Source organism: Denticeps clupeoides, chromosome 18 (assembly GCF_900700375.1).
Source record: "Denticeps clupeoides chromosome 18, fDenClu1.1, whole genome shotgun sequence".
NCBI classification, from domain to species: domain Eukaryota; kingdom Metazoa; phylum Chordata; class Actinopteri; order Clupeiformes; family Denticipitidae; genus Denticeps; species Denticeps clupeoides.
The window spans coordinates 11,888,570-11,916,416 of NC_041724.1; the positions used below are offsets into that span (position 1 = coordinate 11,888,570).

The 27,847-nt window shown below is 44.5% G+C and overlaps 2 protein-coding genes across 6 annotated transcripts in view; both read left to right on the forward strand.

Annotated features, from left to right (window-relative positions):
* The first annotated feature begins 1,914 nt into the window (after positions 1 to 1,914).
* dele1 (DAP3 binding cell death enhancer 1) lies at positions 1,915 to 6,458 on the forward strand. Its single transcript, XM_028960495.1, has 12 exons — positions 1,915 to 2,124; positions 2,680 to 2,797; positions 2,986 to 3,076; positions 3,243 to 3,387; positions 3,455 to 3,652; positions 3,740 to 3,804; positions 3,895 to 3,988; positions 4,184 to 4,326; positions 4,715 to 4,873; positions 4,964 to 5,056; positions 5,225 to 5,378; positions 5,701 to 6,458. The coding sequence occupies exons 1-12, from the start codon at positions 2,094 to 2,096 to the stop codon at positions 5,952 to 5,954; spliced, it is 1,545 nt and encodes a 514-aa protein (XP_028816328.1). The 5' UTR covers positions 1,915 to 2,093; the 3' UTR covers positions 5,955 to 6,458.
* A 537-nt stretch (positions 6,459 to 6,995) lies between these two features.
* The window catches only part of LOC114767789 (amyloid-beta A4 precursor protein-binding family B member 2-like), a 35,555-nt gene continuing 14,703 nt past the window's right edge, over positions 6,996 to 27,847 (forward strand). For 2 of the 5 annotated variants that reach the window (XM_028959503.1, XM_028959505.1), the window contains exons 1-8: positions 6,996 to 7,109; positions 9,163 to 10,257; positions 10,946 to 11,148; positions 12,095 to 12,226; positions 12,983 to 13,059; positions 13,963 to 14,023; positions 14,990 to 15,127; positions 16,415 to 16,542. In XM_028959503.1, the coding sequence (XP_028815336.1) occupies positions 9,180 to 10,257; positions 10,946 to 11,148; positions 12,095 to 12,226; positions 12,983 to 13,059; positions 13,963 to 14,023; positions 14,990 to 15,127; positions 16,415 to 16,542 (1,817 nt within the window). In that variant the 5' untranslated portion in view covers positions 6,996 to 7,109; positions 9,163 to 9,179. Of the gene's footprint in view, positions 7,110 to 7,182; positions 7,270 to 9,162; positions 10,258 to 10,945; positions 11,149 to 12,094; positions 12,227 to 12,982; positions 13,060 to 13,962; positions 14,024 to 14,989; positions 15,128 to 16,414; positions 16,543 to 18,966; positions 19,828 to 27,847 lie in introns of those variants that run through there. The other 3 variants (XM_028959506.1, XM_028959504.1, XM_028959507.1) reach the window with 3 other exon arrangements.

Genomic DNA, 27,847 nt, shown 5'->3' on the forward strand with positions numbered 1-27,847 from the left:
GGATTCTGATGTAACCAGCGGTCGATACACTCTGCATGGAAGTCATGTACACAGGGAAGAATCCTTTGCTCCTCTCCTGCTGCATACTCACCTAAACAGATGCAGCAGTCAGTCTGTCCATTATTTCTTCCCGGATAGAAAATTTGGTGTTGGAACGTGTTGAATTGCCCTGTCACTCAGCGTATATTGGAGCTGAGGAAGATCCTGGCCAATCGCAAAAGTAGTGACAGGCATCACAAAGCGTTCAGTGTTTTCATGTTCTTGCCTGACTAGCCACAGAAATAGCTGCTGCATCTCACTTAAGTGATACAGAAAACAAAGAGGCATCATCGCCTGTAAATTTGCAGTCACTTCTGTGGTCGTCTCTTCCTGGGGATGTTCTACCAAGACAGGGTACTCTTGGTGCACTTTATCTTCAGTTTCTTGCTGAGGTCCAGTTGAGCTGATGAAGATGACATCATCATTCTCAACTTTATCCTCAACAATATTTGGGTCTGGCATGTTATCGGACTCGTGGACAAACATGACCTGACCTGAAGATGCTCGGTTTCTCCTGCTGCCATCATGAGTGCTGAACTCTCCTCAGGATCCTGTCATATCACCTGGACTGGGCTGGATGCCATCTCCAAGTCCACGTAGTTGAATAGTCGGAAAAACAAAGGCTGAAAAAGCTTCTTGAATTTAACTGAGCCTGATGGAATTTGCTCCTGATGATGCTGAAGCTTGTGAATCCCTGTCAAGATTAAGTCTTCATCTCTTACAGAGCTGAGACTCTTCACAGTCAGATCTGCTGCACTTCCTAAGTCTCTCCACAGAGTGCTGGGCCTCACTGCTCCTGCAGATGTCTGAGTCCCGGTCACGGTCATCCAGAGGGAGACTGTGTCGGTCCTGATTTCCCTTTTTTCCTCTGGTCCAGGCAATCTGCTGGTGTCTGGTGATATACAATCCCAAGTCAGAACATCTCAATGTAAAACAAAATGAATATTAGAAACTGATAATATGAAAAGTGATATTAATAATGATATGAGTATTTGTTTCTGTGTGTGTCGGCTCTCTTGTCACCTGTGTTTGGTGAGGGACACTCTGGGCTGCTCAGTGTCTCTGGAGGAGTGGTGGTGGAAAGATCACCGATTCCTCCACAGCCCTCATCCAGTCTGAAATCTGGTGACAAGGGTGGTCTACTCCTCGTGCTAACTACAAACATAGGCCAATTATTAGTTCGCTTATTTAGGAAAAAATGTGTCCAAATCTAGTTGACCAGCACGTTTTCAGAGAAGAATACAGAAAAGACAATAAAGAAAAATAAAGTAAAAATGCAACAAGAAACAAACAAAAAAAAAACAACAAATTTACACACAGGTTCCTGACTAATATTTATAGGTAATATGGAAATTGTCAACATTCCTAAAAGATATGCATACATAGTTTTACAAAAATTAGTTAGTTTGGTACTTTCAGCATCATTGCATCTTTTTCAACATCCTGCGTTTTGCTTTACTGAGAAAAGTGTGAAAAAGCTACACTTCCACCCCACACTACACGTCAAAATAACAAACTGAATATCATTTAGGGTTCTAAACTAGGAAGAATCGATTTCTGCATTTATGTAATTAAAGTGTTCAATATTCCATATAGGGTTAATATTCAGTGGCCTTCAAGTTTTGTTTATGTTCATTTTACCTTCTGTCACGTCAATCAATTATTTTAACCAATCAAATGCTCCGTTTGAATCATGTGACTCAGGCTAGCTTTTCTTTCTTGCAGAGCCTGTTCTCATTATACTGATCCAAGATCAGCTGCACGAATTGCCTAAACGTGTCCGACACGGCGCTTGAGGCCAGAGGACGCTGATCCTGAACCAGCGGAGGACACCCGCTTCCGGAAGACGCGCACGTCCGGTGTAGCTGCCCCTCGCCGGCGCCCTCAGACGTCCCGTGACCGCGGTGGGAGGGGGCGCCTTTTGCGGGCGCACCATGCTGCAACGTCTGGAGAGGAAAGTCCCGTCGTGCTGTGCCGCCATGGAGCCCAGTTAGCCGAGATAGAAAATTCCCTTCTCCGGTCAGCTGGTGGAGTAGGACAGACCTTTTTCAGACATGTGGCGAGTACAGGGATTTGTCGGCAGAGGTATGTGTCTGAGTGTGTCCTTCAAACTTTTCCAGAAAGGCAACTATTGCACCATCAATAGCCATTCTATCTTACGTATTGTGTACTGAACGATTAAAAATCCCGATCCTATGTACTGCTGCTTATAAGTGTTCGTTTGGGCATGTTGACGGACATCGTTACGCAACCCATGCGGCATGATTCCTCAGAACCTGTCAGCAACTAGACAATTCAGCAATGGTCCTCTAGCTCCCTTTCAATTCGCACCTCTGTGCGGTATTAATGTGTTGCATCTGCCTGCAGCACCTACGTAACCGCTGTAGACTGACGTTTTGTTGCTGAGAGGGCGGATGCAACAGTTACAGTAATAAATTCTGCAAACATTCAGCCCCATTGCATAACGTGGAGTGGAGTGGGCCAGAATTAGGTTTTGCAGTGGTGTGGCGTAACTCTACGGTCAGCCAAATATAAAACTTTATACCCCACGTGTGGCCGCACTTTGCATGAAGATCGCAGAGCATTCCATTTTACTTAAAAAAATATGTCATTTTGGTGGATTCATCCCCTGTCGTTCAGTGCTGAACCGCTGCCATGGCAACACGCCCCTCAGGCTCACCCAGGGCCATCACCGAGAAGATGAGGTCAGAAACACGTCCAACATCTTGTCCAGCAGCTGCCATGGCTCTGAAAACAGGTGAAACCCACTTCCCTGTGGAAATCTATTTTTGCCAGCTCCTGTAATTGTGAAAAACTGATCTGGCATGTGTTATGTATTATTATGATTATTATTGTTTAGATCTTAATGACTTCACAAGCAATGTCCATTTTACTCTGTCGTTTTCTCTCTTTAGAACAACGTGTGTCATTCTGATCTTCTTGCAGGGATGATGGGGAACAGAAGAGACGGAAACGAGCATCTCAGTTTTGCTATGCTGGGCTGCCTCGTTACGCAGCACTTGATGCAGTGGGCTGGGTAAGGGACCCCCCCCCCCCCCCCCGCGCGCGCACACACACACACACACACACACACACACGTACACACACACACACACAACACTGCAAAGACACACTAGAACTGTACAAATGGTAGAAAAGATACAAGCCTTGCGGTGCTGTAAACATGGTGCTCGTCTCCGTAGGGCACAGCCGCACTGCTGTTCATGCAACTCTGTCGGCGAATCCACTCTCAGTTTTCCTCTGTTGGGGAGACAAATCTTGAGTCAGGACATCACAGGGACCTAGGACACCTCCAGAAATGTGGCTACAGAATTCTTCTGGAAAGTTGTAAGTGTCTGTTCAAAGTGGAAAAACCTTTAATATACAGTTCAAGTATAAAGTGTGTGTCCTGCAGTGTCCAGACGCAACGTTCGGCCACATGCTGCGAATGTGAATTGCCTGAAGGCGGCGCCAGTGAGTCTGGAAGATGATTATGACAGCGGCAGCAGCAGCAGCCACAGCCACAGAACACCAGAGTCTGAGGGACTGCATTCGGACTCTTCCCCCTCAGTCCAGCAGGGGGCTTTATCGAGTGAAGAAATCAATAATTCTGGTCTGTCCTCAAAATTTCACTATGATTGTATTACATCCCAAATGCAACTATATATAATAAATTATAATGTGCTTTTCGGTTTAACAGATGAATATTTCTTTAATGCCACGTCTCTCTGTGACCAGAAAGAACCGGAAACACAAAAGCAACCAGTAAGACACGATTCAGCTCGAAACATTTCACATTCCTGTCATGGTCGTCTATTGGCAAAGAGGTGACACTCGACCACCTGTGTTCCACAGAAGTCCCTCTCTCCAGAGGAAAAGGTGACGGAAGCAGCAGAGCACATGACCCAAGTGACCCGCAGTAGTGTTCCTGTAATCCTCAACATTGTCGGTAATTATGTACATTTTTGTTGTTTTCAAAGTCAATATACAAAGATCTGCATATAAAACAGATGTAAAATATTACAAACGTGCACTCCTGTTCTGAGTATTGTGGTATAATAAGCTTAAGTAAATAAAAATGGTGCTTTGTCAGGTGTCATATGCAACTGATTTCTTGCTTTTTTCCTCTGTGTACATGAATCAGGTCTGGACTTTACGAAGACTGGCGATTATGAAGCAGCGTTTTCCTGTTTCCTCTCCTCGGCTCAGCACCACTACAGCAAAGCCCAGTTTAATGTGGGAGTGTGTTTTGAGAAAGGCTGGGGGGTCCAGAAGGACCTCAAGAAGGTACTCACAATGCATATGCACATCCTCTCGAAATCTATATCCAGTAACTTGGTCTTTGAGGTGAAACGGAAGTGATTGTTATTGTGAAACACTGCAGCACAGCACAACGAAATGTGTCCTCTGCTTTGACCCCATCACCCTCAGTGGGCAGCCATGAAAGGTGCCTGGGTAGCAGTGTGTGTGGGGGGAGCTCAAGGTGCTCAGTGGCAACTTGGCGGTTGGGGAATCGAACCCACAGCCTTCTGATTACGGGTCGGCTTCCTTACCCACTAGGCCACCGATGCCCCTGTTGAGCTTTTTTAACCCATCTTTTCACATCCTTTCCACTTTATTTATTTATTTATTTTTTACCTTGACCTCAGTCCTCCGTTATTTTCTCCCTCTGCAGGCTCTGCAGTTCTACAGGCAGGCAGCAGATGCTGGCCACACACAGGCTCAGTACCGTTGTGCTAAACTTCTCTTGAGCAGCAGGGGGCAGCAGAGCGCAGAGGACCCGGGCGCAGCCATCGCTCTACTGCAGAGGGCCGCAGCTGCTGGACTCACGGAGGTGAGGGTGGAGACCGTTTGGAATTCTGCACATTAATGCTGAAGATTGGTCTATTTCAGACTCAATCATCCATCTCCTCCTGAATATCAGGCCCAGCGGCATCTTGGAGTGGTTTATTCACGGGAACCGGTCAGGGATGGGGAGAAGTCTGCGCATTACCTTCGCATAGCCGCTCAGAGTGGGGTGAGATCACACTGTGATGTACTTTCCTCTAAATACCCTACAAATATTAATCCACCAACATACAGAACTAACTTTCATTTTATTATTTTTCCATAAAACAATGAAATGTATTTGATCATTTAATTTGTTTTTTGACTGAATGACTGAGGATGGTCATTTTTTCCTCAGGACGCCTTGGCCTTGTTGTATCTGGGTCAGTGTTATGAGAGCGGTTTTGGGGTCCCCCAGTGTCACAGCACAGCAGCAAACTTGTACAGCCAGGCAGCCACCAAAGGCAACAAGCATGCGCGCAATCTCCTCACATCATTGTACAGCAGAGAAGGTGAAATGTACATTGATATTACGTTCACAATGGTGGTGAGAGTTTCTGAGATGGGATACGGAAAGGAGTGACCGGATATGAAGTTAGAGAGTGTATTACATATGGAAGTTTTATAGATTTTATAATAGACACTATTTAGAGAATATATAGTATTATTATTAATTATTAATATTAGAGAAGCATGAAATGTTTGACACACATGTATATGGATTTATTAGTTAAGATATGAGATGCATGGGTCTTGATGGTCGTTGTCTATTAAAACTGTTTATGTTTGGTAGAAATGGACTCATAAGGACTCATTTGATTCTCTCTTGCTTAGGCCTTTCTCTCTTTCATCATCCAAGAGAAGCGGCCTTGCGTTCCATCCGTTCTGCCCCCTGTTTCTCCAACACCGATCAGCTGACCCTCGGCTCGATGCTGTTCGGAAGATTTTGGGAGGTTGGGCCAACTTCAGCACCGGTCGTGGATTTGCCAGTGAAGCCCCTGCCTCACTCCTGGAGTACGGGCAGTTTTAGAGCCCTGCCCGCTCACGCACTCACAGCCTTAACAAGTGAGCAAGCCAGTGGGCCGTAGGCATTGGTGTGCAGATAAACGCGCACGCATCCACGTTTCATCCAAACGTGCGAAACACATTATCAACTGTGAGATTTTAAAGTTACTACATAAAAGGAGTATATGAATGGAGTCCAGGTTTACGGAAAGCTTTTTATGGGTTTAGTGGGATGTCGTAGATCCTTCATGAATGTTTTTTGGAGTAAAGAAGGCTGCGTATGTTTATATATATATATTTTTATGAGTGTGTGTTTTTGTTTCTATTGTTGGGTGGTTTTTCATGCAGCTTATTTTTCATCATTTTTAGTCTCATTTGGTCTGCAATGCCACTTGTTGCAGATGAAAGAGAAGAGTCTGTAGTCGTTGTCGGTGGGACGAGCACTAACGCGGTAAACCATAAACAGCGGATGGGCGTGTCCTTGTTGATGCTTTACACTGCAATGTCAAACAAGCTTTCGAAGCACTTTTTTTGTCTTTAAACGCACAATGTTTCATCAAATAAATCATGTTATTTTGTATTTCTTATGTCTGGGTCGCTTGTGTTCCTTTATTTCATTATTTGATAGAGATTGTTATATTATAGAACTTTTGTACAAAAATTGCAACGATTTTGTGTTTTAAGTTACATTTACATTTACAGGGACAGTCCCCCCCTGGAGCAACTTAGGGTTAAGTGTCTTGCTCAGGGACACAATGGTAGTAAGTGGGATTTGAACCTGGGTCTTCTGCTTCATAGGCGAGTGTGTTACCCACTAGGCTACGACCACCCTTTATTAATATGTCCCTTTTTCTTGTACAGAATTGTAGATTAGCATAATCGTCCTGGAGCCACTGAATCCCGCTCACGGTTAATAATAATTAATAACTACCGCATCACGCTTTTTTTTTTATTAATGGTCCAGTTATAAATCAAAGATTTTGCGCTCACGGACGCCTAATTAGTTTGAATTAATCAGGATTGCGCAAGACGCGCCGCGAACAGGGATGAGCTCATCGGCGCGTTGTCGCGCTCCGCGCTCTGATTGGTCGGCGCGGCGCGCACATTTGCGCCGCGACGCGCCGACGCGCAGCGGCGTAAGGAGCGCTCGTCGCGGGGGAGGAGAGCGCCGTGCTCGTCGTGCCGGGCTGCGAGACGCCTTCTGGGAGCGGACGCGGCGTTTCGCGACGCGAGGCGAGGCGAGTTGGAGTTTCATTTTCATTTGTAGATTTAATTCCATCTCCGGCAGGATGCGCAGCGATGCTCAGATCGCTCCGGCGCAGGGAGGGACCGGACGGCCATCCTGTTAAGTTGTTTCTAGAATCGACGCCAACCTCCAGCCAGACGAATGACGTAACGGTGCGATTCCAACTAAATACCGCGTCTGGCGACGCCAGGACTGTTAATGCTGCTGCGATGGTCGGACACGAATGGCGATCGTCCGTCTGATATTCGTATTTTTCAGACCTGGTTACTTTAAGGAACCGACAATTTAGTGCAGTGCGCAATCAGCAAAGTTGAACTGTCCCCGTGTATTTAATTCGCGACGCGCATGTGGGAGGTAATTCAGTGAGGACGTGTCGTGTAAGGGCACCACAGGTGTATGACCTCTGCAAGGCGAAACTGCGTAGCATGTTGACGGTCTCACACTGCGCCCTTATAATAAAAAAAAATGACCTCGTGATGTTTGTTTTTGTAAGAAGAAAGAAAAATGCTGTCTCGTGCATTTTCCAGAGTTTAATCCTGACTGGAATCTGCTGGCTTTCCTGCATGTGCTTTAGTTGCATAGGGGGTGTGCGATGACTCTGCATCCTTAAGATTTCCACCCGTACTCTACCATATTACGCAGTGTTCCTAGAGGAGGTTGTTATCATCTCAACACTGTGACGCAGGGAAATATTTACATGCTTATTTATTCCTTTATCAAAAGGGTCTTCCAAAGAGAACCAGGAATCTTAAAATGCTCATATATATGAGATGTGTGGCACAATTACACATCATCTACCAAATGCAACAAGTAGCAGTACTGCTGGTGTCAAGTATGAGTGAATATTCAGAGGGAAATACAGATGTGAACTCTATCTCTATCGTTCTCAGTCATTGGTGGAGGGGTGGAAAGAACCTGTGATGAAGGTGGGCCCAGCACTTGGCCCTGTGGCACCCCGGTGGTGTTGTTCTGTGGTGCAGAGCGTATCCATGGCAGTATAAGCTGTCGGGCTGTAACGCCGAGCCAGTGATATGCCAGTAATATGTTGTCCGCAGGATCCGATTGAAGGGAAGCTGACGGGGGGTCAACACGTGGATGATGACGAGGCAGCCCCTCATGTAGGAGAGCACTTTTAATGGAGTGCCCACTTGTGTAATAAGGGTCGGGCAGATTGTCCAGGGAGGGAAACATATGTAGTTGCTTGGATAGCAATTTCCAGTGCAGTGAAGAGTGAAAACGACTCTGACCTTTCAAATCTGCTGTCAATCGTAAAGGATGGAGCAGTGAAATCATCAGCATTAGAAAATAATAATCTAGTAGGTAGAAAAGGTTCGAGGAGATTTCGCCACCAGCTGAGTGGCAAGTTCCGTGTTTAATGTCTGTTTTGTGTGACGTTGGGGAGCGTAATGCAATTTTGCCGACTGAGGGCTTGTTCACGCCGTGGCAAGCTGGGTTTCAGCAGACAGAGCCTTGTTTTGCATGCTTTTTTTGTCTCCTTTGCCCACAGTTCTTTGAAGGTATTTCAGTCCTGTGTGTGTGTTCCACTGTACATGAGAAAAGAAGAGAGAATCTTCGCATCTGTGATGGTGTTATATTCGTATGTGGGTCATTGTAATAATGTTTGAATGATTATGGGCGTTGTGGGTACCAAAACAACCCTCAACCCTTAGTAGCTGGTGCAAAGGAGTCGCGTGGGATTTCAGACATGAAGAGGGTATCTGTTCTTGATATCATGGCCGGTCAGCATCTCTAATCCAGTGTCAGCATCTTCATTTCTCCCAGGTTTCTGTCTCCCTCCCTCCGTTTTAAACGAATCCTCTTCATAAAGCGGTTGGGTAAAGGCACATCAAGATGACATTCTAATCTCCTGCACAGCCATGTGTCACTCATCAGCAACAAACAAATTGCAAATATAACATATTGGGCAAAAAAAAAAATTAAGACTAGTAGATGATATCAAAAGATCATAAGGATTGGTTTATATTTGTGCCAATGATGTAACAGATAGATGAAACTTGCCCTAAATAATCTCCTTGTCTCCTTAGTTGGCGCATTGTTCGACATGATGTCCTTGCAAAAACCTCCTTTGACAAGGAGTGATTCTTCGCCTTCTGCCGTGGATTCCACCAATCGAACTGGCCCTTCTGTGGCCCCACCCACCTCATTAAACCTGCGCTCCTCCCATAACCAGTCACTGGGGCGCAACCTCATAAAAGAGGGTGTGCTGGCCAAAGCAAACTCAGATGTGAAGGGTTCTTCCTCAAGTCTCTCGAAGAACCGGCAGAGATACGCCATAACAACTGTCCAAAATGCAATGGGTCCCAGCGAAAACCTTCAAAACTATGTGACACCTAAAGGATGTAAGGCAGCACCCACCAAGTCTCTCTCTTCTTCCTCACTCTGCTCCTCCGCTTCTTCAATCTCTCTCTCCACATCCAATCCTAAACTTGCCAAAAATGGTACCAACCTGCAGTTGAAGGCAGAGGAGGAGCAACATGGCCAAAAGGACAAGAACCAAAGATCTGGCGATATCATGGTTAGAAGCAGTTCTGACTGGATGGAGGGAAAGGACAACCAGAACTATGCACCAATGAGAAGAAGGACAAAGAGCTTCTTGGAGTACCATAGGGAGGAGTCTATGGTTAATTTTAGTGTGAAGGAGGAAAAGGAAGGAAAAGGGGAAGAGGAAGAGGAGAAAGAAGAGCAAACCGAGAAGCACCTCCTACCCAAACTTCATCAGCAGGATTGGGTGAAGGAGAACAGAGTTGAGGTCCATCTCACACTACCCCAGAAGCACCTTCTTCTTGCCAAGGATGAAGAAGATGACAGTCCCACTCAAGCCCAGCTAAAGGGCATGGAACGTTACGATCACCAACCACAAAAAGAACCTCTGACAAAGGCCATGGAGATAAGGGGGGAGGTGCTCACAACCAACCAGCTGGGACTTCAATCCAGCCTGTCCCCCAGACACCACTTACACTACCAGCCCACGCCAGCATCTCTTTCAAGACTGGGGCTACTTGCGGCCAGGGAAGAGGATCCAGAGATGGAGGAGAAAGAGGAAGAAGGGGATGAAGACTCCAGCTGGACCACACTGTCTCAGGAGAGTCCTTCTCTGGGAACCCCACAGGATGCAGGAGGTACGATGCTAATATTACAGTCACATTGTCACTTACATTATGAAATACAGTCTGTCTACCCCCCTGTCAGATTTCACCTTAGAGACTTGTTACGTTGAAACCCGTTTTTTCTCCTACATCTATCGTTTACCCCCCATCTGACTCTGCAGTTTTCCTGTCCATTACTTCCAATTCGCCTGGGTGCTGGTAATAAAGGATCCTGGGGTTGCTATGACAACAGACTCTTCTCAGGGAATGGCCCATTTAAGGAGTGACCCATTCCACTTTGTGTATGTGTGTGCCTTTGTAAATGTAGCATCATTCTGCTGGTCAACACACGGATGAGTGTCAAAAAGATGAAAATTTAATTCAGAGACACCACAGAAACTGAGATAGTTTTGCATTTCTAATGCAATATGTAACAAAAGTATTAGGGGTGGTAGTAGCCACTCACCTATGAACCAGAAGACCCAGGTTCAAATCCCACTTACTACTATTGTGTCCCTGAGCAGGAGACACTTAACCCTAAGTTGCTCCAGGGGGGGACTGTCCCTGTTACTACTGATTGTAAGTCGCTCTGGATAAGGGCGTCTGATAAATGCTGTAAATGTAAATGTAATATTATATAAGGTCCTCAGAAAGTGATAATCTGTGCGTGTATATATTTATGCTCTCTTATGTGTACATTTCTTGTACTTGTGTATATCAGGTATCTGGAATGATGCTGACACTCCCCAAGGGCAGTGTGAGAAGGAGGATTCGACAGAAGTCTATTTTTGGCATGTCCCCTCCAGCAAAGCTGAACAGGACCATCCTGTCTCCAGTGGCAACCGTGTCCTGGAGCCAGATGTACAGCGAGATGGGCATGGTGCTGCCAGCCTCACCGTTCAACCCCCAAAAACACAGGTTGAGGTGCACACCCTGTCGTCCTCTGACCTCACACTTTCTCCAGAGTTTTTAACCAGAACTCTCTTCACATTCCGCATTATGGACTATTTATGGGCATATAGGCTTGTTTAAATGTGCAGTACAGGCCAAACGTTTGGACACACCTTCTCATTCAATGTGTTTTCTTTATTTTCATGACCATTTACGTTGGTAGATTCTCACTGAAGGCATCAAAACTATGAATGAACACATGTGGAGTTATGTACTTAACAAAAAGTGGAGACCTGGCCTCCACAGTCACCGGACCTGAACACAATCGAGATGGTTTGGGGTGAGCTGGACTTTGGAAAACCATTTCAGGTGACAACCTCTTGAAGCTCATCGAGAGAATGCCAAGAGTGTACAAAGCAGTAATCAGAGCAAAGGGCGGCTATATTGAAGAAACTAGAATATAAAACATGTTTTCACTTATTTCACCTTTTTTTGTTAGTACATAACTCCACATGTGTTCATTCATAGTTTGATGCCTTCAGTGAGAATCTACCAACGTAAATGGTCATAAAAATAAAGAAAAAACATTGAATGAGAAGGTGTGTCCAGACTTTTGACCTGTACTTTATGCGTTCCACTCAGTACAGACCTGGTCTTGGCAACATTCGCTTATTAACCATTTACATTTACATTTTACGGTATTTATCAGACGCCCTTATCCAGAGCGACTTACAAATCAGTAGTTACAGGGACAGTCTCCCAGGAGCAATTTATGGTTAAGTGTCTTGCTCAGGGACACAATGGTAGTAAGTGGGATTTGAACCTGGGTCTTCTGGTTCATAGGCGAGTGTGTTACCCACTAGGCTACTACCACCCATTAACCAAGGCAATGAATAACATGTATTATGAATGATGGTTAGTTAGAGTGACTGGGGTAGACTAAAATGCATTTAGTAACCATCTCTCACTCTGTGTGTAGCGTCCGAGCAGCATTGTCTCAGACAGCTCAGTGGAGCCAGTTCCTTCATCAGCCGCCTCTTCTCCTTCCTCCAACTCCCTTTCCTATGAGATCATGGTGCCTTCAAGTGGTTTCCTTAACAACAACTACTTGGTAAGAGAGTAATAAACATGTTTGCTGCTCTACAGATGTTAGATGTAAGATTCATTTTGTTTGACATATGGATTTCTGGAATAAAAGTGCTGATAATCTATCTGATTTTGTAGTGGTCATGGTGCTGAGATGAGCAGAACACACGCCACCACTCATGTCCGTGGTCTGCACTATGAACAAATTGCCGGATTGGGCAGATGTGGATTTGATGCTTGATATTTTTTCGGTGCATTCGTGTGTGACTGTGGCCTAAAATAGTAATGAATCTGGCAACATGGCTTGCACATTTATGAGGTTATTGACGGGGGGAGGTGTAAATCATCCAGAATGAGTAAGTAGGGTCAGCACTTTGGGCTTCTTCCATTTGGGACATTATTAAAGTTTGGCCCCTGGGTGACAGAAATAATGCCAGTCATAAAAAGGCAGTTTGAATAGTTAGTTTCTCCTCTTATAGTGCATTAAAAATAAGGTTTGAGGCTTATTGACATGCTGAAATAAAATATTTGTGTAGATGTACACTGAATGGTGCAAATGCATCATCTGACACACAATAAGGATCTTCAGTTTCTGAAATGTCGTAACTGGTCACTTTGAGGCTTCTTCAAGGAATCTATATTTGTTCTGTTAAGATATTTGAAAAAGTAAAAATAGTTGTTAATAAAAGCTATGTTCATTTATGTCCAAATCTTGTCTATTTTATGTGTAATTCCTAATTTTTGTGTTACTATCCTTTTCCCCTGTTCTGTCTCCATCCAGAGCTTCAAGGAGACTGTAGCCAATGCAGATGCCAGCCTGAGGGAGTGTGAGAGAGGAAGTGTCCGTCTGAAACTGCAGTAAGCCCCACCCCCATAACGCCATTAGAGGTGGTCAGACCCAACATTAGCCCTCTGCACCTCTAATGCACTGCTGACACTCAACATGCCTGAAGCCATTAGGCTATACTGTTATGCTCTTCCTACTGAGATCAGTAACACTGGTATTATAAGCGCTGACATACACACACACACACATATATATATATATATGCATATGTTTATTCAATTTTAACACAAACCATTTATTGATCAAAGAAAATGGGCAGATTCATCCATTCATTATGCCCACATTTCCAGATACAGTATAGTGTGAATGAAGTGTGGTTTGTTATGCAAAGTGCTTTCTCTGGCTCTGCGGTAAGCCTGCCGCTTCTCCACCACTCACTTATTTCTTAGCTGCAGGTCCATCAGTTGGGGTGCTATGTATGTGTGCGTATGTGTGTGTGTGTGTGTTTGTGTGTGTATATATATATATATATATATATAAAATGAAGTTATTAAACTAATGGTTTTTGCATATCATGTCCTCTACCAGTGAACCAAATGAGTGATTACAATGATCGACATCTTAAAGCACTGTAAGTCACTCTGGATAAGAGCATCTGCCAAATGCTATAAATATAAATGGACATGTAGAAGGAAGCAGGATGTGTGATAACTGTCAGTCATCCCTACAGACTCTTCCCATTTTAAACTTGGCTTAATGAACATTCTCTTCTTATTACACTGAAACAAAATCATTTTAAATTCAGTCGATGAACTTGCTCCCCATGTGCTATGCTTTACGTAATGATGTGCAAAGACAAGTCTCATGTAAATTCAGTGTCAGTTGCAACTGAGAGAATCAAATGTGAACTGGGTGTGAATTTTTACTGGTTTGATATGAGAGTGAATCAAGGCAAAAACATTTTTTCTCATCAGATCCCAGGCAGAGTGTATCACAGAGAACAGCCCCAGGACCAGTATTGACCTAGACGATCAGGTAAATCCAGTGTCAGCAAATCAAAATGATAACAGTATTAACATTGTCAATTGTCTGTTTTATGCAATTTCCTGTTGTGCGTCTTCCTCTCATTAAGCTTTGTGTTCCCTCAAGTTATTGCAGTGTGAGCACATTAGTGAGCCATCAGTGAAGCTCTTGACGTAATTTGATTTAGTCGGACATGAGAGGTGTGTTTCTGCCGCCCCCACGTGTCCACTATGGAAACTGCAAGTGTGGCAGCCGTTTGCTGCCATCTGCTGGAGCGCTGGGACTGTAACTGTGCATCTCCACGTGTGTCCCAGTGTTCCACGGGGACAGAGGCAGCGTGAACCCGGTGCACGTGATGTAAACCGACGCGCTGTCTCACGGGAACTGTGGCGATTGCGTCACAAGTGAAATTGTTGCAGATGTATGCAGAGATGACGTCATGCTTTGAAAGTTTAATAAGATCCTCTAGAAAGCCTTGGGTTTGTTTGAGGACAGCATGAGCGGGAGAGATAGAGAGAGAGATAGAAAAACTAATTGCTTTACTTGAACCAATGCATTTAGGCTTCAGTGACCAACGTCCGCAAAGGAACAATGAAGGGATGTGCCATTGTGCACCAGTCACCACAATGAAAGCCTGTTCTGTGGGTGTTCTAGACTGATCTGCAACCAAAACAGAGCATGTGCATACGGCAGTTATCCTAATATATTGAAAGTGTATTTTCAACAATGTTATCATTATCATTATCTGGTTGCAAAATTCTTCAGAAACAAAAAGACCAGCACATATACTGTCACAGAACCAAAACCAGTCACCTCTTGGCTGAAGTGAATGTGCATTCATTTAAATTATTAATTGTGCTTCCTAATTAAATTATTATTTTTTCAAATGTATTCAAACTTGACATGATGTATCCATATGAAATTTATTCCGCAAGCCCCCACTGTGGAATTAATTGTCTGTGTGTGTCTCTGTTGCAGGTGTTCCCTGTCAGTTCTCTGGGCTGGATGGAGGTGGACGACCAGGACCTGGTTGCAGGCAGGAGTGGCTTGGTGGTCAGTGACTGTATCAGACAGCTGCAGTTCCAACACAGAGACAGCAGCGGAGAGAGAGAGGAGGTAACACACACACACACACACACACTCACACACAACCAAGTACGGGACAGACACATAAGCAAGCATCCCTGGTCGGGAGTCCCATTCTGTAAAAATTTCTAATGCATTTTCAGTGCAGTTCCACAAAAGCAGTGAAGACTAATACAGTTGGTAAATAGTGTAAATATACATTGGTTATCATTAGTGCAAGCCACCATGAAGATTATTGTTCTCTGTGGAGAGATGGTGGTTCATTGGTGCAGAAGTACATCCTGATTGGGATGTTTCATTTTAAAGAAAATAGAAGCTGATGTTGTGACTCCAGCTGCTGACTGTAATAACAGAAAACACTTCAGGCCGTTTTACCTGAACATGACACAGATCCATTGTAGGGTAAGCAAACAAGGCCTGTTGCTTCTGACCTCTGGGTTGAAACCCATATGGAATCTACACGGAGGGGACATCTATGTGAGAAGTGCCTAATGCAAGATATGGTAATGTTTGAAGCCTATAGCCCTCCCATCCCCCCACAAAGCTGGCTGTCTGCTCCATAGCTGATGAACCAGGAACATATTAAGCCAGTCGGGCCGTTGCACATTGATAGTATATCATTGGGGATAAAATCACCAGTCACCAGCATCGACACTGCATTTATGGCTCCCTCCCCATTCAGGAGCTTGGGTTTTTCAGCCCAAAATAACTGTCTGTACACAAGATGGCTGCTGAGAGGCGAGTGTCTCCAATAATGGATGCTCTGCCATCCCATTGGTCCAAATGTGAAGTGAAGTGAAGTGAAGTGATTGTCACATGTGATACACAGCAGCACAGCACACGGAGCACACAGTGAAATTTGTCCTCTGCATTTAACCCATCACCCTGAGTGAGCAGTGGGCAGCCATGACAGGCGCCCGGGGAGCAGTGTGTGGGGACGGTGCTTTGCTCAGTGGCACCTCAGTGGCACCTTGGCGGATCGGGATTCGAACCGGCAACCTGATTACGGGGCCACTTCCTTAACCGCTAGGCCACCACTGCCCCCCTGCCTGAAGCTGTTCTGAAGGAACATTCAGAGCAAATACTATTGAGAGGTCAGAGCACACCGCTAGATGACAAGGATTAAATGTACCATGATGCAATGCTGTGAGTTGTAAGTAAAAGTTTAATTCAGTGAAACTCTTTAACATTCTCAGTATAGTTGTATATAAGGCACTGCGCAATAATTTTGCTAATATTTTCCCAGCTTGTTGTCGCTCTTTCTTTTTTTCCACGTAATGCGTTGCACAATAATAAAAAAAATAACCTTCCTCCCAGGGAAAGCCCATGCTACTCGTCCTGCAGGACCTCATGCTGACTCTGGTTGACCCCACGGACCACGCCCTGCTTTATTCACAACCGATCGGCTGCATCCAAGTGTGGGGTGTCGGACAGGACCACAGCAGGTCAGTCAGTCAAGCAGGTCAAACTTCTCAAACTCTCCCACACCCCTCCACTGCTACGTTCCCTCCACTGGCTTCCTGTAGCTGCCCACATCAGATTCATTACACTGATGCTTGCCTACAAAGCCTCAGCAAGAGTCAGCATCACTCCTCACTCTGCACCCCAATCCCTCAGATCCTCCAGCACTGTTCCACTGGTACCATTGAGATGTGCTGCTTATAATTTTGAGCTAAATAAGAAATAAATATTGTTGTTGTTGTTCATTGTCTGGAGTTTGCACAAAGTAATGTGTATAAATGTGACCGGTTGGCCCCACAACGGACCCACAATTCAGTGAAAGTGACTACCTCAGTTCCTAGGTGTGACCTGCCAGACATTTTACCTACAGTCTCTTTCCCAGACTAAAAGAATTAATAACAATTAATTTATGAAATGTGTGATTGTTTAATTATTCTTTAATCAACTGACTGCCCTAATCATAATTGTATTTTACCTTATGATAGTAGTATATGAGGGATTAGTATCTGTATGTAATATTTCTGGTGCAGTATGCTGTATATTTATGTATGAATTCCATTTTTAAGTAATTATTATTGTGCTGAAGCAACTCAAACACTACTTAAGAATGTATTTTTTCATCACTTCATTCTCCGAACATGGCTCAAATCCGGATGAATGAATTATGGGATGCGCCAGTCCCTGTGTTTCCTTCTCTGTCACATTCCTCTTCTCTTTTTTTTTCTGGTAACAGCATCTCTCTGTCTTTTATTTTTCTCTTTGTAATATTCTTTCCATCTCCCTTCTGACTGTCCCAGCTATTTATTCCTCTTTCTCTCTTTCCATCCCTGAGGGTTGATGAAAGTTTCAGTACCTCAGTCTCTATGGTAATGGAAAAGGCATGTTGTAGAGAGACGGGAGCTGGGTAGAAAAGTGGGGGGAAGGTGAATAAAGAGTGTGTGTGAGAACTCTGCATTAGCCGTGTTACACACGTTGCCCTCATTTGCACAGTTTCTGTCTGATCGCCTCGCTTCCTGAATACTTTTCACGTTTGTTCCCTATGCAAGCTGGTCACAGGCTAATTAACATGGGATAAAAAAAAAAAAAAAAAAAAAAAAAAAACGAGCACCGCTCTCAGTCTAGGTATGCACTAGATGAGTAGAAGAAACCTAAATGACTTGAGCTGCAGTGCATTTGACAGCCAGCAGATGGGGATGCACACAAGGGGGTTCTGAGGTGAGGAGACTTCAGAAAGTAGTGAAAAAGTGAAAGTGATTGTCATTGTGATGCACATCAAGCACAGCGCACACAACAAAATGTGTCCTCTGCATTTAACCATCACCCTTAGTGAGCAGTGGGCAGCCATGACCGGTGCCCGGGGAGCAGTGTGTGTGGCCGATACCTTTCTTCAAGGGGACCTGAGTGGTACCTTGGTGGTTCAGGAACCCTTTGATTAAGTGTCCGCTTCCTGACCTACTACTCCACCACTGCCCCTGTCCTGTGGACCCAACAAAATGTGTCCTCTGCTCCTTAACCCAGCCAAATGTGCCCAGGGAGCAGTGTGTGGGGATGGTGCTTTGCTCAGTGGCACCTTGGCAGTTTGGGGACTCGACTACTTCCTTACCCACTAGGCCACCACTGCCTTGCAGACAGCTTGTCATGTTGTGCAATGAAACAATTATTATGACTGGTACATAATGGGGGTGGCGGCAGGTCGTATTTCTTTTTAACTTTATTTAAAATGTATTTCACCAGTACAGGCAGTACCTCTGTGCCTGGTGGACCTGTTCATGTGTGTCCCTCTGCTGCTTAAAAACATCACAAATCCACACCAGCAGCTCCTTCCCTCTCTGTCTCTCTCTCTCTCTCTGATATAATATGAATGAGGCCTCCGCCACTTGGGAGATGTGAGGTGGGGGTCCAGGTCGCTGAAGTCATCGCGCTATATTTGGAGCAGTCGCTGTGCATGGGAGATTGCATGGGAGGGTGGGGAGGAGTCTGCATGCGTTTGTGTGTTTGGACACGTGCTCGTTTCTGCATATTCCCTTATCAGACGGTCCCACGTTTTGTTGTGAAAGAGCATTATTTCCGCCGCAAGCCGTCTCGAATGCATTTGTAGTCTTTCCTGAAGCCACATTATGGGAGTGCTCGTCAGTGAGTTTGTGTGTGTGTTCTCTCTTTGTGAGAACCAAATGCCTTGACGAATACAGGAAAACTTGAAATATTAAAAAAAAATATGCTCACTGGGAACAAAGCTTATTTAAAAAAGAGAATGTAATATCATAATCTGTCGATAATGAGAATGGAAAAACAAGTGGATGGCATGAATATGCATTTATGAAACATAATGTCTGTTATGATTACATTGGCGCACCCATGTTCCACCTTTATCCAAAGTTCGATTTATTTTTAATAGGAAATGAGCTGTTATAACCTGATGCAACGTCTCTTCAGTTATTCTGCAATGGAATTATGCGAGCAAGTCTTCTCCATGGGATAACCGTATATGATCATTTTTATTAATAACTGTGTTATTGTTTCCCGGTTTATTTAAAGTTTGAACATAATGACATTTACACCAGAAAAAGCATGAGAGTGTGTGAGTGTGTGTGTGTTTGTGCGCACGTGGGCTTGAGCAGACTGATGAAGTCATTGGTCTAATTCGGGACGCACTCAGCAACGATATGCACCCTTCCTTGGGAGTTTACTTTTACCCCCCCCACCCCCCCCAACCCCTCTCCAGCTCTCTGTTCCATTTTGTGCCCATTGTCTCCAACCTTCACCGCACGCTGTATTATTTCCTCCCTCCCTCTCCCTTTCTTTCTCTCTTACATTTTTCTGCCCACTGCAGTGAGCCGCAGAGAGTAGAGATTCGGCATAAAGACAACAAGGACAAAAGGCATGAGGAAGAGTAGGATGACAAAACAATAGAGAAAGGAAGAGAGAACGAAAGAAAGAAAGAAAGAAAGAAAGAAAGAAAGAAAGAAAGAAAGAAAGAAAGAAAGAAAGAAAGAAAGCAGTTGGAGTGTGCGAGAGTGACAGAGATAGGGAGGGAGGAGGCATCCTGACTGGAGTAGGACCCTGCAGAGGATTCTCCCATCCAGTCAGAGGAAGACGGAGGTGTGTGTGTGTGTGTGTGTATGAGAGTGGGAGAGGGCTGAAGGAAGCAGCGTAGAAGAGGACGGACGGAGGACTGGAAGGGAGGGAAGGTGGCGCAGAAGGAAGAGTGGAGAATGATGGAGATTGTAACCTGGACGACACTGTGGTGCTGAGTGGGGATGTCTGACTCAGTGAGTGTTTTTTATTCATTGGTTTGTTTTAATTAGATTTTTATCGTCTGTCTCCCCGTTCCCGTCTGGTCCGTGCTCGTTGAGTGAGACGTTGTTCTGTAGACAAAACCCGACATGCGGGCGGAGTGGGGCTGCCGTGCCTGAATCCTCGAAGTGCTTGTGCGTGAGACATTAGAGAATTTGCAGCGGCAAGTGTGTGCGTGGAAATGCATGCAGTCCTCAGAGAAAAGCGAACGATGCAGAGGCAGGTGGGACGACACAGAAGACACAGAGGTGGAGTCGGAGTAAGGGGAGCCCGTGTCGGTTTAAATAGGATCTGGTCCAGCCACCGGAATACGCACTGAACCAGATGGGACTGTGTGTGCACCTGGCTAATGCAAAAGACAGGCATGTTGGAAAAAGTTTGTGGACAAAGCTTGTGACGGAACAGTGTGTGTGTGTGTGTGTGTGTGTTGATTCAGCCTGTGAACAAAGATTCACATAATTGTCCCTGCATGTGAACTCTACGGTGTGTGTGTTTGTGTGTTAGAGTGCCTTTGTAGTTATGTATCTAAGTGAAGAGACTGGAATGTGTGACATTTTGATGAAAGTGAGGACATTGCTAATGTCCTCTGTAAGGTCTGCTGCCACTAAAAATACCTAATTAGGTATAAAGATTTTCTTTAAAACATTTAAAATGTAAAATATTTGATTTTAGACACTGACGTTTAGAGAATGGTTAGGTTTAGGCTTGTATATAGAAATATAGAAATTACATAATTTTTACAATTGGTGATGTACTTATTTTTTAATCAGTGATTTCATGTGGGTTGGACTAAGCCCTACCAGTTTGTGAGTACTTTCAGCTTGCTGGGAAGATCTCACGGACGTGGTGGGAGGGGAGGGCGGGGTTAGGTTGACCCGAGTGAGGAGCATCTATAAAATATGTCTGGGGTAAATGCTTCCATCATTTCATGATCTTGCTGTTACAAAAATTCACGCAAATTCAACCGACCCCTGTGAATGCTGCACGACCTTGCAAATTTGTACAGTGGCCATGACTGTTCTGCAGATGATGAGTTTCACCAGTCAAAGCAGACAGCAGCTGCTGTGTCACTACCACCATTCTGAAAATGCTGAAACGATGACTACGCATGCTCACACATTCACATAAGCAGCAAGGAATTTTCACTGAACTACTGGGCTAATTATTATTATTTTGTTACATATCATGTCATCGTGTACGTACTGTATGCTGTTATACGTCCTTCAGTGAACTATGCATTAGTAATTGTTAAATCCACAGCTTTTTTGCACAGAATGCTTTGTTGTGTCGGGCTGGAATTGGGGCGGGGCGTCAGCGCAACACGTATGCTGCAGTGCCTGTGTGCGGTTCTGTCTATAAGGGAATGTTACGTGGATTTGAAGTACTTGTGTAGTATAGTAAAGTGTAATAAGCTCACGGAATGTGTGTGTGTGTGTGGGCACACAACATTGTTTATGTGTGTGAATGAGGCTCGTTTGTTGTGTAGATCTGTAGAAGCAGGAGTGAGGCTCATTCAGACAGAATGGGTTCAGAGAGGGGCCGTTTCATCTGCGCGCTGAAGCTGGGTGTGATGGGAAGTGTCAGGAACTCAGGGATGGCTGGAAGAGAGGGGGAAACGCTAGAGGGAGAGAATCTGACTGGAGGAAGAAAAGGGGGATGCTGGGTAATAGATGGCGTGTCTGCGCTGGGGAGCGTTTGATGGGTATCTGTGCCAGGCTCTGACAGTATTTCATGGGGAAATGTCATCCACGGGAGTTTATAGAGGGAACCTCCCCACACTCTGCTTTTAAGAGGAGCCGAGTAATTACACCAGCGCGCAGCCCTGTACGAATGTGGGCATCTGTAGTCTGTGTGCTTTGCAGGTGTTTGGTGCATCACCTTGTTTGTTATGCTGTAGGAGCCATGCACATGTAATCCTTCACCTCTGTGCAGTGATCCCGACACACTGTGGTAAGCTAATGGTGTCTTCTGCCTGTGACCTTTAGGGGAAGGGGCAGAGTGAAGCGAGACTTTGGACTGGAACACCGAAGACAGCCCATCTCATTAACCTTTTACCAGCCAACTGCCTTTTTTGAACACACACAAGCACACACACACAAATATGTTTGTAAGTCTGTATGGGGACCAAGGATAACTATGCAATATATGTGCTAGAAATATATAACCAAGGTTGGATAAAAACAACAATACTGACTAAAACATCATCTACCAGTATTGTATTTTTTTTTTATCTAGATCCTGATTTTAAGATCAGCCATCTCTCTAATGTGTACATTGCAATAAAATGTAGGATGTTATTCTTTTAAAGTATATAAGAAGTTATGCATTCACAATACTTTTGAAAATGCATGTGAGTAACAAAAGGCAACAATTGTCTCTTCCATTTCTGGAAAGTATTTTCTTTTGTAAGGACCAAAATGTCAGGTTTTCCCATCTTTATGAGGACATATTGGTTCCTACTAAACTATTAATACACACATACACACACAGTTTTATTTATCATGTGCACACTGTTGGTGTGTAATTAATGAGTCCTCATATAGTAGTTTTGTGCATGTGACTCTCTGGGGGACTGTGACTCTTTTTTTTAAATTCACCCCGTAATATTTTTTTCTTTCATCCCCCCTTTGTCCCGGTGAGTGATGCAGTAAAACCACAGCCAAATGTCATCAGCACACATACAGACACACACACTTGTGTTTCACTCTCCTGCTGTCTTACTCTCTTCTCTTTGCCCTTCTCATCATTCCATCTTTTTTTTTTTCTTCCACTTTCTCTCAGTGACTAATCTAAAGCTGCAGCGTGATGCCATCACTCTCATGTGTACTCATGTCCCTTCAATTACCCCCCTCTGTCTCTGACTGATATGACCAAAATGATACACGGTGTCGTTTTTTTTTTTTTCCAGCTTCCTCCCCGCTACCCATAATTCATCAGCAGAGCACTGTCCCAGTGTCCCAGTCCCCTATATCACGTACCCTTCTTTACCAAGTAGTACTTCAGTAGTTCCCTGCTCAGCGGCACTGTTCTGCTCACTCGTTAGTCCCTCTGTGGTTGGTAAATGTCAGGAGGGAGAGGCCAAGTGACATGATTCCTGCCTCTGAACAGGTGGTGCTGACAGTGTGTTGCATATTTGGGATTTTTGTTACAGGTCCACGTGTTTCTGGTGGGGATTTTTTTTTCATTGACCTCCACAAGGTTAAATGGGATCTAGTAAATGTTTCTTCATCTCAACGTGAAACATGCTGGTAAAGTGTATCCTGCTCTCCACCTTATCTGTACATTTCCTCAGAATAGGATCTGAAATTGCTGACTTGTCCTCTCAAGTGCACTCTAAAATGTTTTTTGTGTTGTCTGTCTGTGTTTCATACTTATTTCTCCCATTTATAATGCTTATTGTATTCTACACTTTTTGTATCCTCAAGCCAATTAACCTTACAATTATGGTTTTTAAATAAAAAAAAACATTGATTATCTCATTAAAATGGCACCCGTCAGTGTGTGATATATTTCCCTGATATGATTTCAGGAATAAATGGCCAGGTGTAAGGACCAAATAATGCTGGCTAGACAGCTGGGTTATGGCATTTCTGAAAATGCAGCCCTCCACGGGAGGAAGACCAGTGACAGGGTCATGGGCAGTCAAGGCTCGCTGATGTAGAGATGTAGAGGCTGTCCTGTGTGAGAGCTGCTCAGTTGGCTGAAAAAGGTCTGGTAGAAAGGTTTCAGTACGGTATGTTGTGTATGGGGCTGTGTGGCTGCAAATCGGACAGGGTACCCATCATAACCCTTATCCACATCGAAATGCTACTACACTGGGCATGTGAGCATCATGACTGGACCACAGAGAAATGGATGAAGGTGACCTGGTGTGACAAATTACATTTTATTTGTATATATCCTGTGGACAGTCAGGTGTGGGCATGGCTCTTAATTCAATAATGTTCATGTAAATGTTATTCTCTGAAGGAAGTGGCTCCTCTGGGAGCTTAACGCACCCGGCTACGCTGTAAAAAGGATGGTTTGAGGAATAACGAGTTGACTTGGCCTCCAAAATTGAGTATGTGTGGGATGTGACACAAAACTTCCTGGACATAAAGGATCTGCTACTGCCAGTAAAACAGGACCTGCTCCATTTTAGGCAGGTGATAATAATGTTATGTTTTATTACAGCTTTTTATGAGTGCAGCACCATTAATATTACAAACCAATTTCGGTGGACCTCGTCGCAAAGTGATAAGTCGTCCTGTTAAAAAACAGATTAGACGTACGAGTGCATATAGACACCTTTAGCCACACACCCTCACCATCATGTAGTGCTGCATGTCCTGCTCTCATGTCTGCGGTGCCTCACGCAGTCATTGGGTTTGATGTATAAATGATTAGAGAGACATTACAACTTAATGCGACACCCAGTGATGGCCGAGGACTGAGTGCCTCCACATGGACTCATCCTTCCGATTCTTCTTTTTCTTCTTTTCCTCCTCCTCCTCCTACTACTACTCCCCTCTCCACCCTCGCTCCTGATGAATATGTAATGACCCAGCAGAGTCACCAGTGCGGCGCGTGCTGCGATGGGTCCGATTTTCTCTCTGTCTGTGGAAGTGGGTCAGCTAGGTGCAGAGCAGATATCTTCCCCTCAGTGATCGTTTGTTTCATCCTCCCTCGCACCCCTTTGATCTTTTCATCTTCGCCTTTCATCGGCACGTGCCGTAGAAACAGATGGCTCGGCTGCTAATAGTCGATACCGAACTCAACGCAACACTGCTCGCTGCGCCGCTCGGCGTGGTGGGGGACCGTAAGAATGGCCTGCACTTCAGCCAGGATGGCCGTGGGTTATTTTGCATTGCCCCAGTTATCCACAGCTCGGTATTTGTGAGTGTGACGGAGAGGGTGCTTATGGGAAACGTAGTCTGGGATGGCCCACCCGCCTTTTTACGACCCGACGGCGAGAGAGCTGTTGGTGAGCCTGGATTGCCGATGTAAACAAGTTTACGACCGCGGTTGGTAATTAAGCATGAGCTCTGGGTGCTAATGGTTCTGTTCCTTCACTAATTTACTGTGTGGGTGGGGTGGTTTATAAGAAGCGAGATTGAAAAAGCCATGAAGCTATTAGTTTGTTGTCCGCCTCGGCTGATAACGTAGACAACGTGAGCTTTATCATCGCTTCAGCTACATACATGTCACGCAGTTTATAGTTAAATGAAACAATGAAACCTTTAAACAAAGTTACATACTGACATAAACTGCACATGTACAACACCGGCTACATAAAGTACCATGAACATGGGACACTGGCAACGCAAAAATAACATTTTAAGACAAAAAACATGTAGACAACGAGAAGACCAACTAGTCAAAGCTTAGCACGTTACACTATGTTTTAAAATGTCTGCTGGGTTGGAGGTTGCCAGGCATGCAAAAAGAGACTCGTAATGGAGATACAGAGCAAAATAATACTTATTCTGCAGAGCTGCCTGTCGACATTTTCTTTGTGTCTGTCCAAAAAGAACAGTGTAAGGGGATCAATTGCATTAAATTTGCATAATTTTGTGTGGTTCAGAGGTATTTGCATTTCATCCGCATGGTAGGACATCACTCTGGGCTGCTCGGTCTGGAGGAGACGTCTGTGATGAATCGCCCAGCAAGTCCCTGCAACGGCGTGGATCTTTACTCCGAGTGACAGATGGAGAGAAATGGAGAGACGAGGCGTCTAATGAATGAGAGCTTTGATTAGTTGTCTTAACGAGTTGCGCTTGATGCTGTGAACATGAAATCTGGCCTTTAATTGCAAATGGTCCTATTTTACCGATCACCAAACCAATGATTAGTCCTTCTGATTGGATACATTTTTGCCACATAGTAGTCCCTGTTAAACAAATCCTATACCATTCAACTGATTTGGATGTAAATACCCTCAAATTAAAGCTGAAAGTCTGCAGTTAACACACACCTTGTTTGTTTCAAATGCATTATGGTGGTGTGGAGAGCGAAAATCTCAGGTCTAAATGTTTTGCTCAGTGGGGTTTGAACCTGTGACTTTGTGGCCGTCTGATTCATGTGTTTCCCACTAGGCTACTACCACCCCTGTTGAAGTGCATTGCAAAACATTTTCACATCCATTAAATACCACGCAGCGTATGTACAGCTTTCATCAGACTATCAGACAAATTTTACACAAAATCTTACACAAAACTATCAGACAAATTTTACACAAAAAACATTTGCATGCTTTGTTTTCAAGCATGCAGAGTGAATATCAATGTACTAAACACACACTTGATGCATCTCTTTTAGAAACCGGTCATTTGTAGCTAAATCATGTGTTACTACAGACCATAAAGCATTGAAAAACAGTTATTTACATTACAACTGTTTTCCTCGTTATGACGTTCGGAAAGCGCGGCATACCGTGCGTCAGGTCGGATTTGGGTAGATAGATACTGCGGATGGAGTGAGCGCACCCAGCACCTGAGCAAAAACAAACACATGCAACAACAGAGCAATTATTGGGAGAGATTAAACCCACAGAGGCGATAAAGGTTTAGATCTTTCTCAATCGTAGCAGAGTGGGAAAAAAAAGGAAATGGCCCTTACATCCATCAGTCAAGGCTTAATTGGCTGCATTAACGACCAAATGAGATTCATTTTAGAGATAGAGACACAGAGGGAAAAAAATCGTTAATGACGCAGATGGTATAGAATCGTATTTGCACTAACAGCGATCTGTCTTTTAGTGGGTGATTTCACCCACAGAGGGGGGGAAATAAAATTTATCGTCTCTATATCTGCCATTCTCAGGGTCCTGCTGCCTTATTTTATTTTTCTTTTATTCTTGCTGCTTTTTATGCTTCTTCCCACCGCTGCTGCAATTTTTCTTGGAAATGATTTAGTCTTGATGCACAAGCGGCCCTCTCCCCAGCACGCCCGTTCCCATCACCGTACACGCCGGCTCATCATCATGGGAAAAGTCCACCTGCGCTCACTAGACGGGATTATTTTATATCCCGGGAAAATTATTGACATTCAGAAACAAATGGACTCCCCTTTTGTCCTTTCCTCTGACTTGGCTCTTCGTTATCTCTTCATCCCCTGAGTGTGTGTGTGTGTGTGTGTGTGTGTGTGTGTGCGTGCGTGTGGTGGGCAAAGGTTTTTATTACCCTAAGAGAGTCTGGCACACACTCATGCAGAGCGAGGGAAGGGCAGCACTAACGGCCTGTTAATCTGCTGCTGCGCAGCCGGAGCTGAGCCCTGCCATAAAATAAACATCAGTCTGGCCAGCAGATGAGAGGCACTGCTGCTCGCTCGCACACACACACACACACACACTTAGGCACGAGGGTCAGGTCGTGAGGGAGGAGGAGGGCGATTGGACTCCCCTCACACGTGTGCACATGTCCTTCCTTACACACACACCTTCTGCATGTCCCGATCCCTGCAGGTCTGTGACGCTGTGTGCTGTAGAGAGCATTCCAACACACACACACACACACACACACACACACAGACAAACCCTGTAACTCAGATTAATGAATCTTTCATCACTTCACAGCACTGAGGACTAATAGAGTTGGATGGGAGGGAGGTAGCATAAGACCGCAGAGGGGAGAGAAGACATAGAAAAGAAAGAGAAAGAGGAAAGTTGTTCATGTCAGACCCTGAAACAGAATGTGTGTGTTTGTGGGTGTGTGTGTGTAACTCTGCATTTGGTACCTATGTATGTGTATATATAAAGGATTTTCCAATGGAGCAAAGGTGAGTAACACATACAGATATCAGGGGAGCCCACCCTGCAACCAGTGTGGAGAACTGGGGCATTGATAGATGTTACACATATTTTATGTTTTATGTTAAAAGTGTAATATTTGGTTATGTTTGCAATATTTGCATATTGGTTCATTGTATGCTTGCAATATTTGCAATACTGTGGTCTGTAGCAGTCGCTAAAGCATTTCACTGCATATCATACCGTGTATGACCATGTACAGGGAGTGC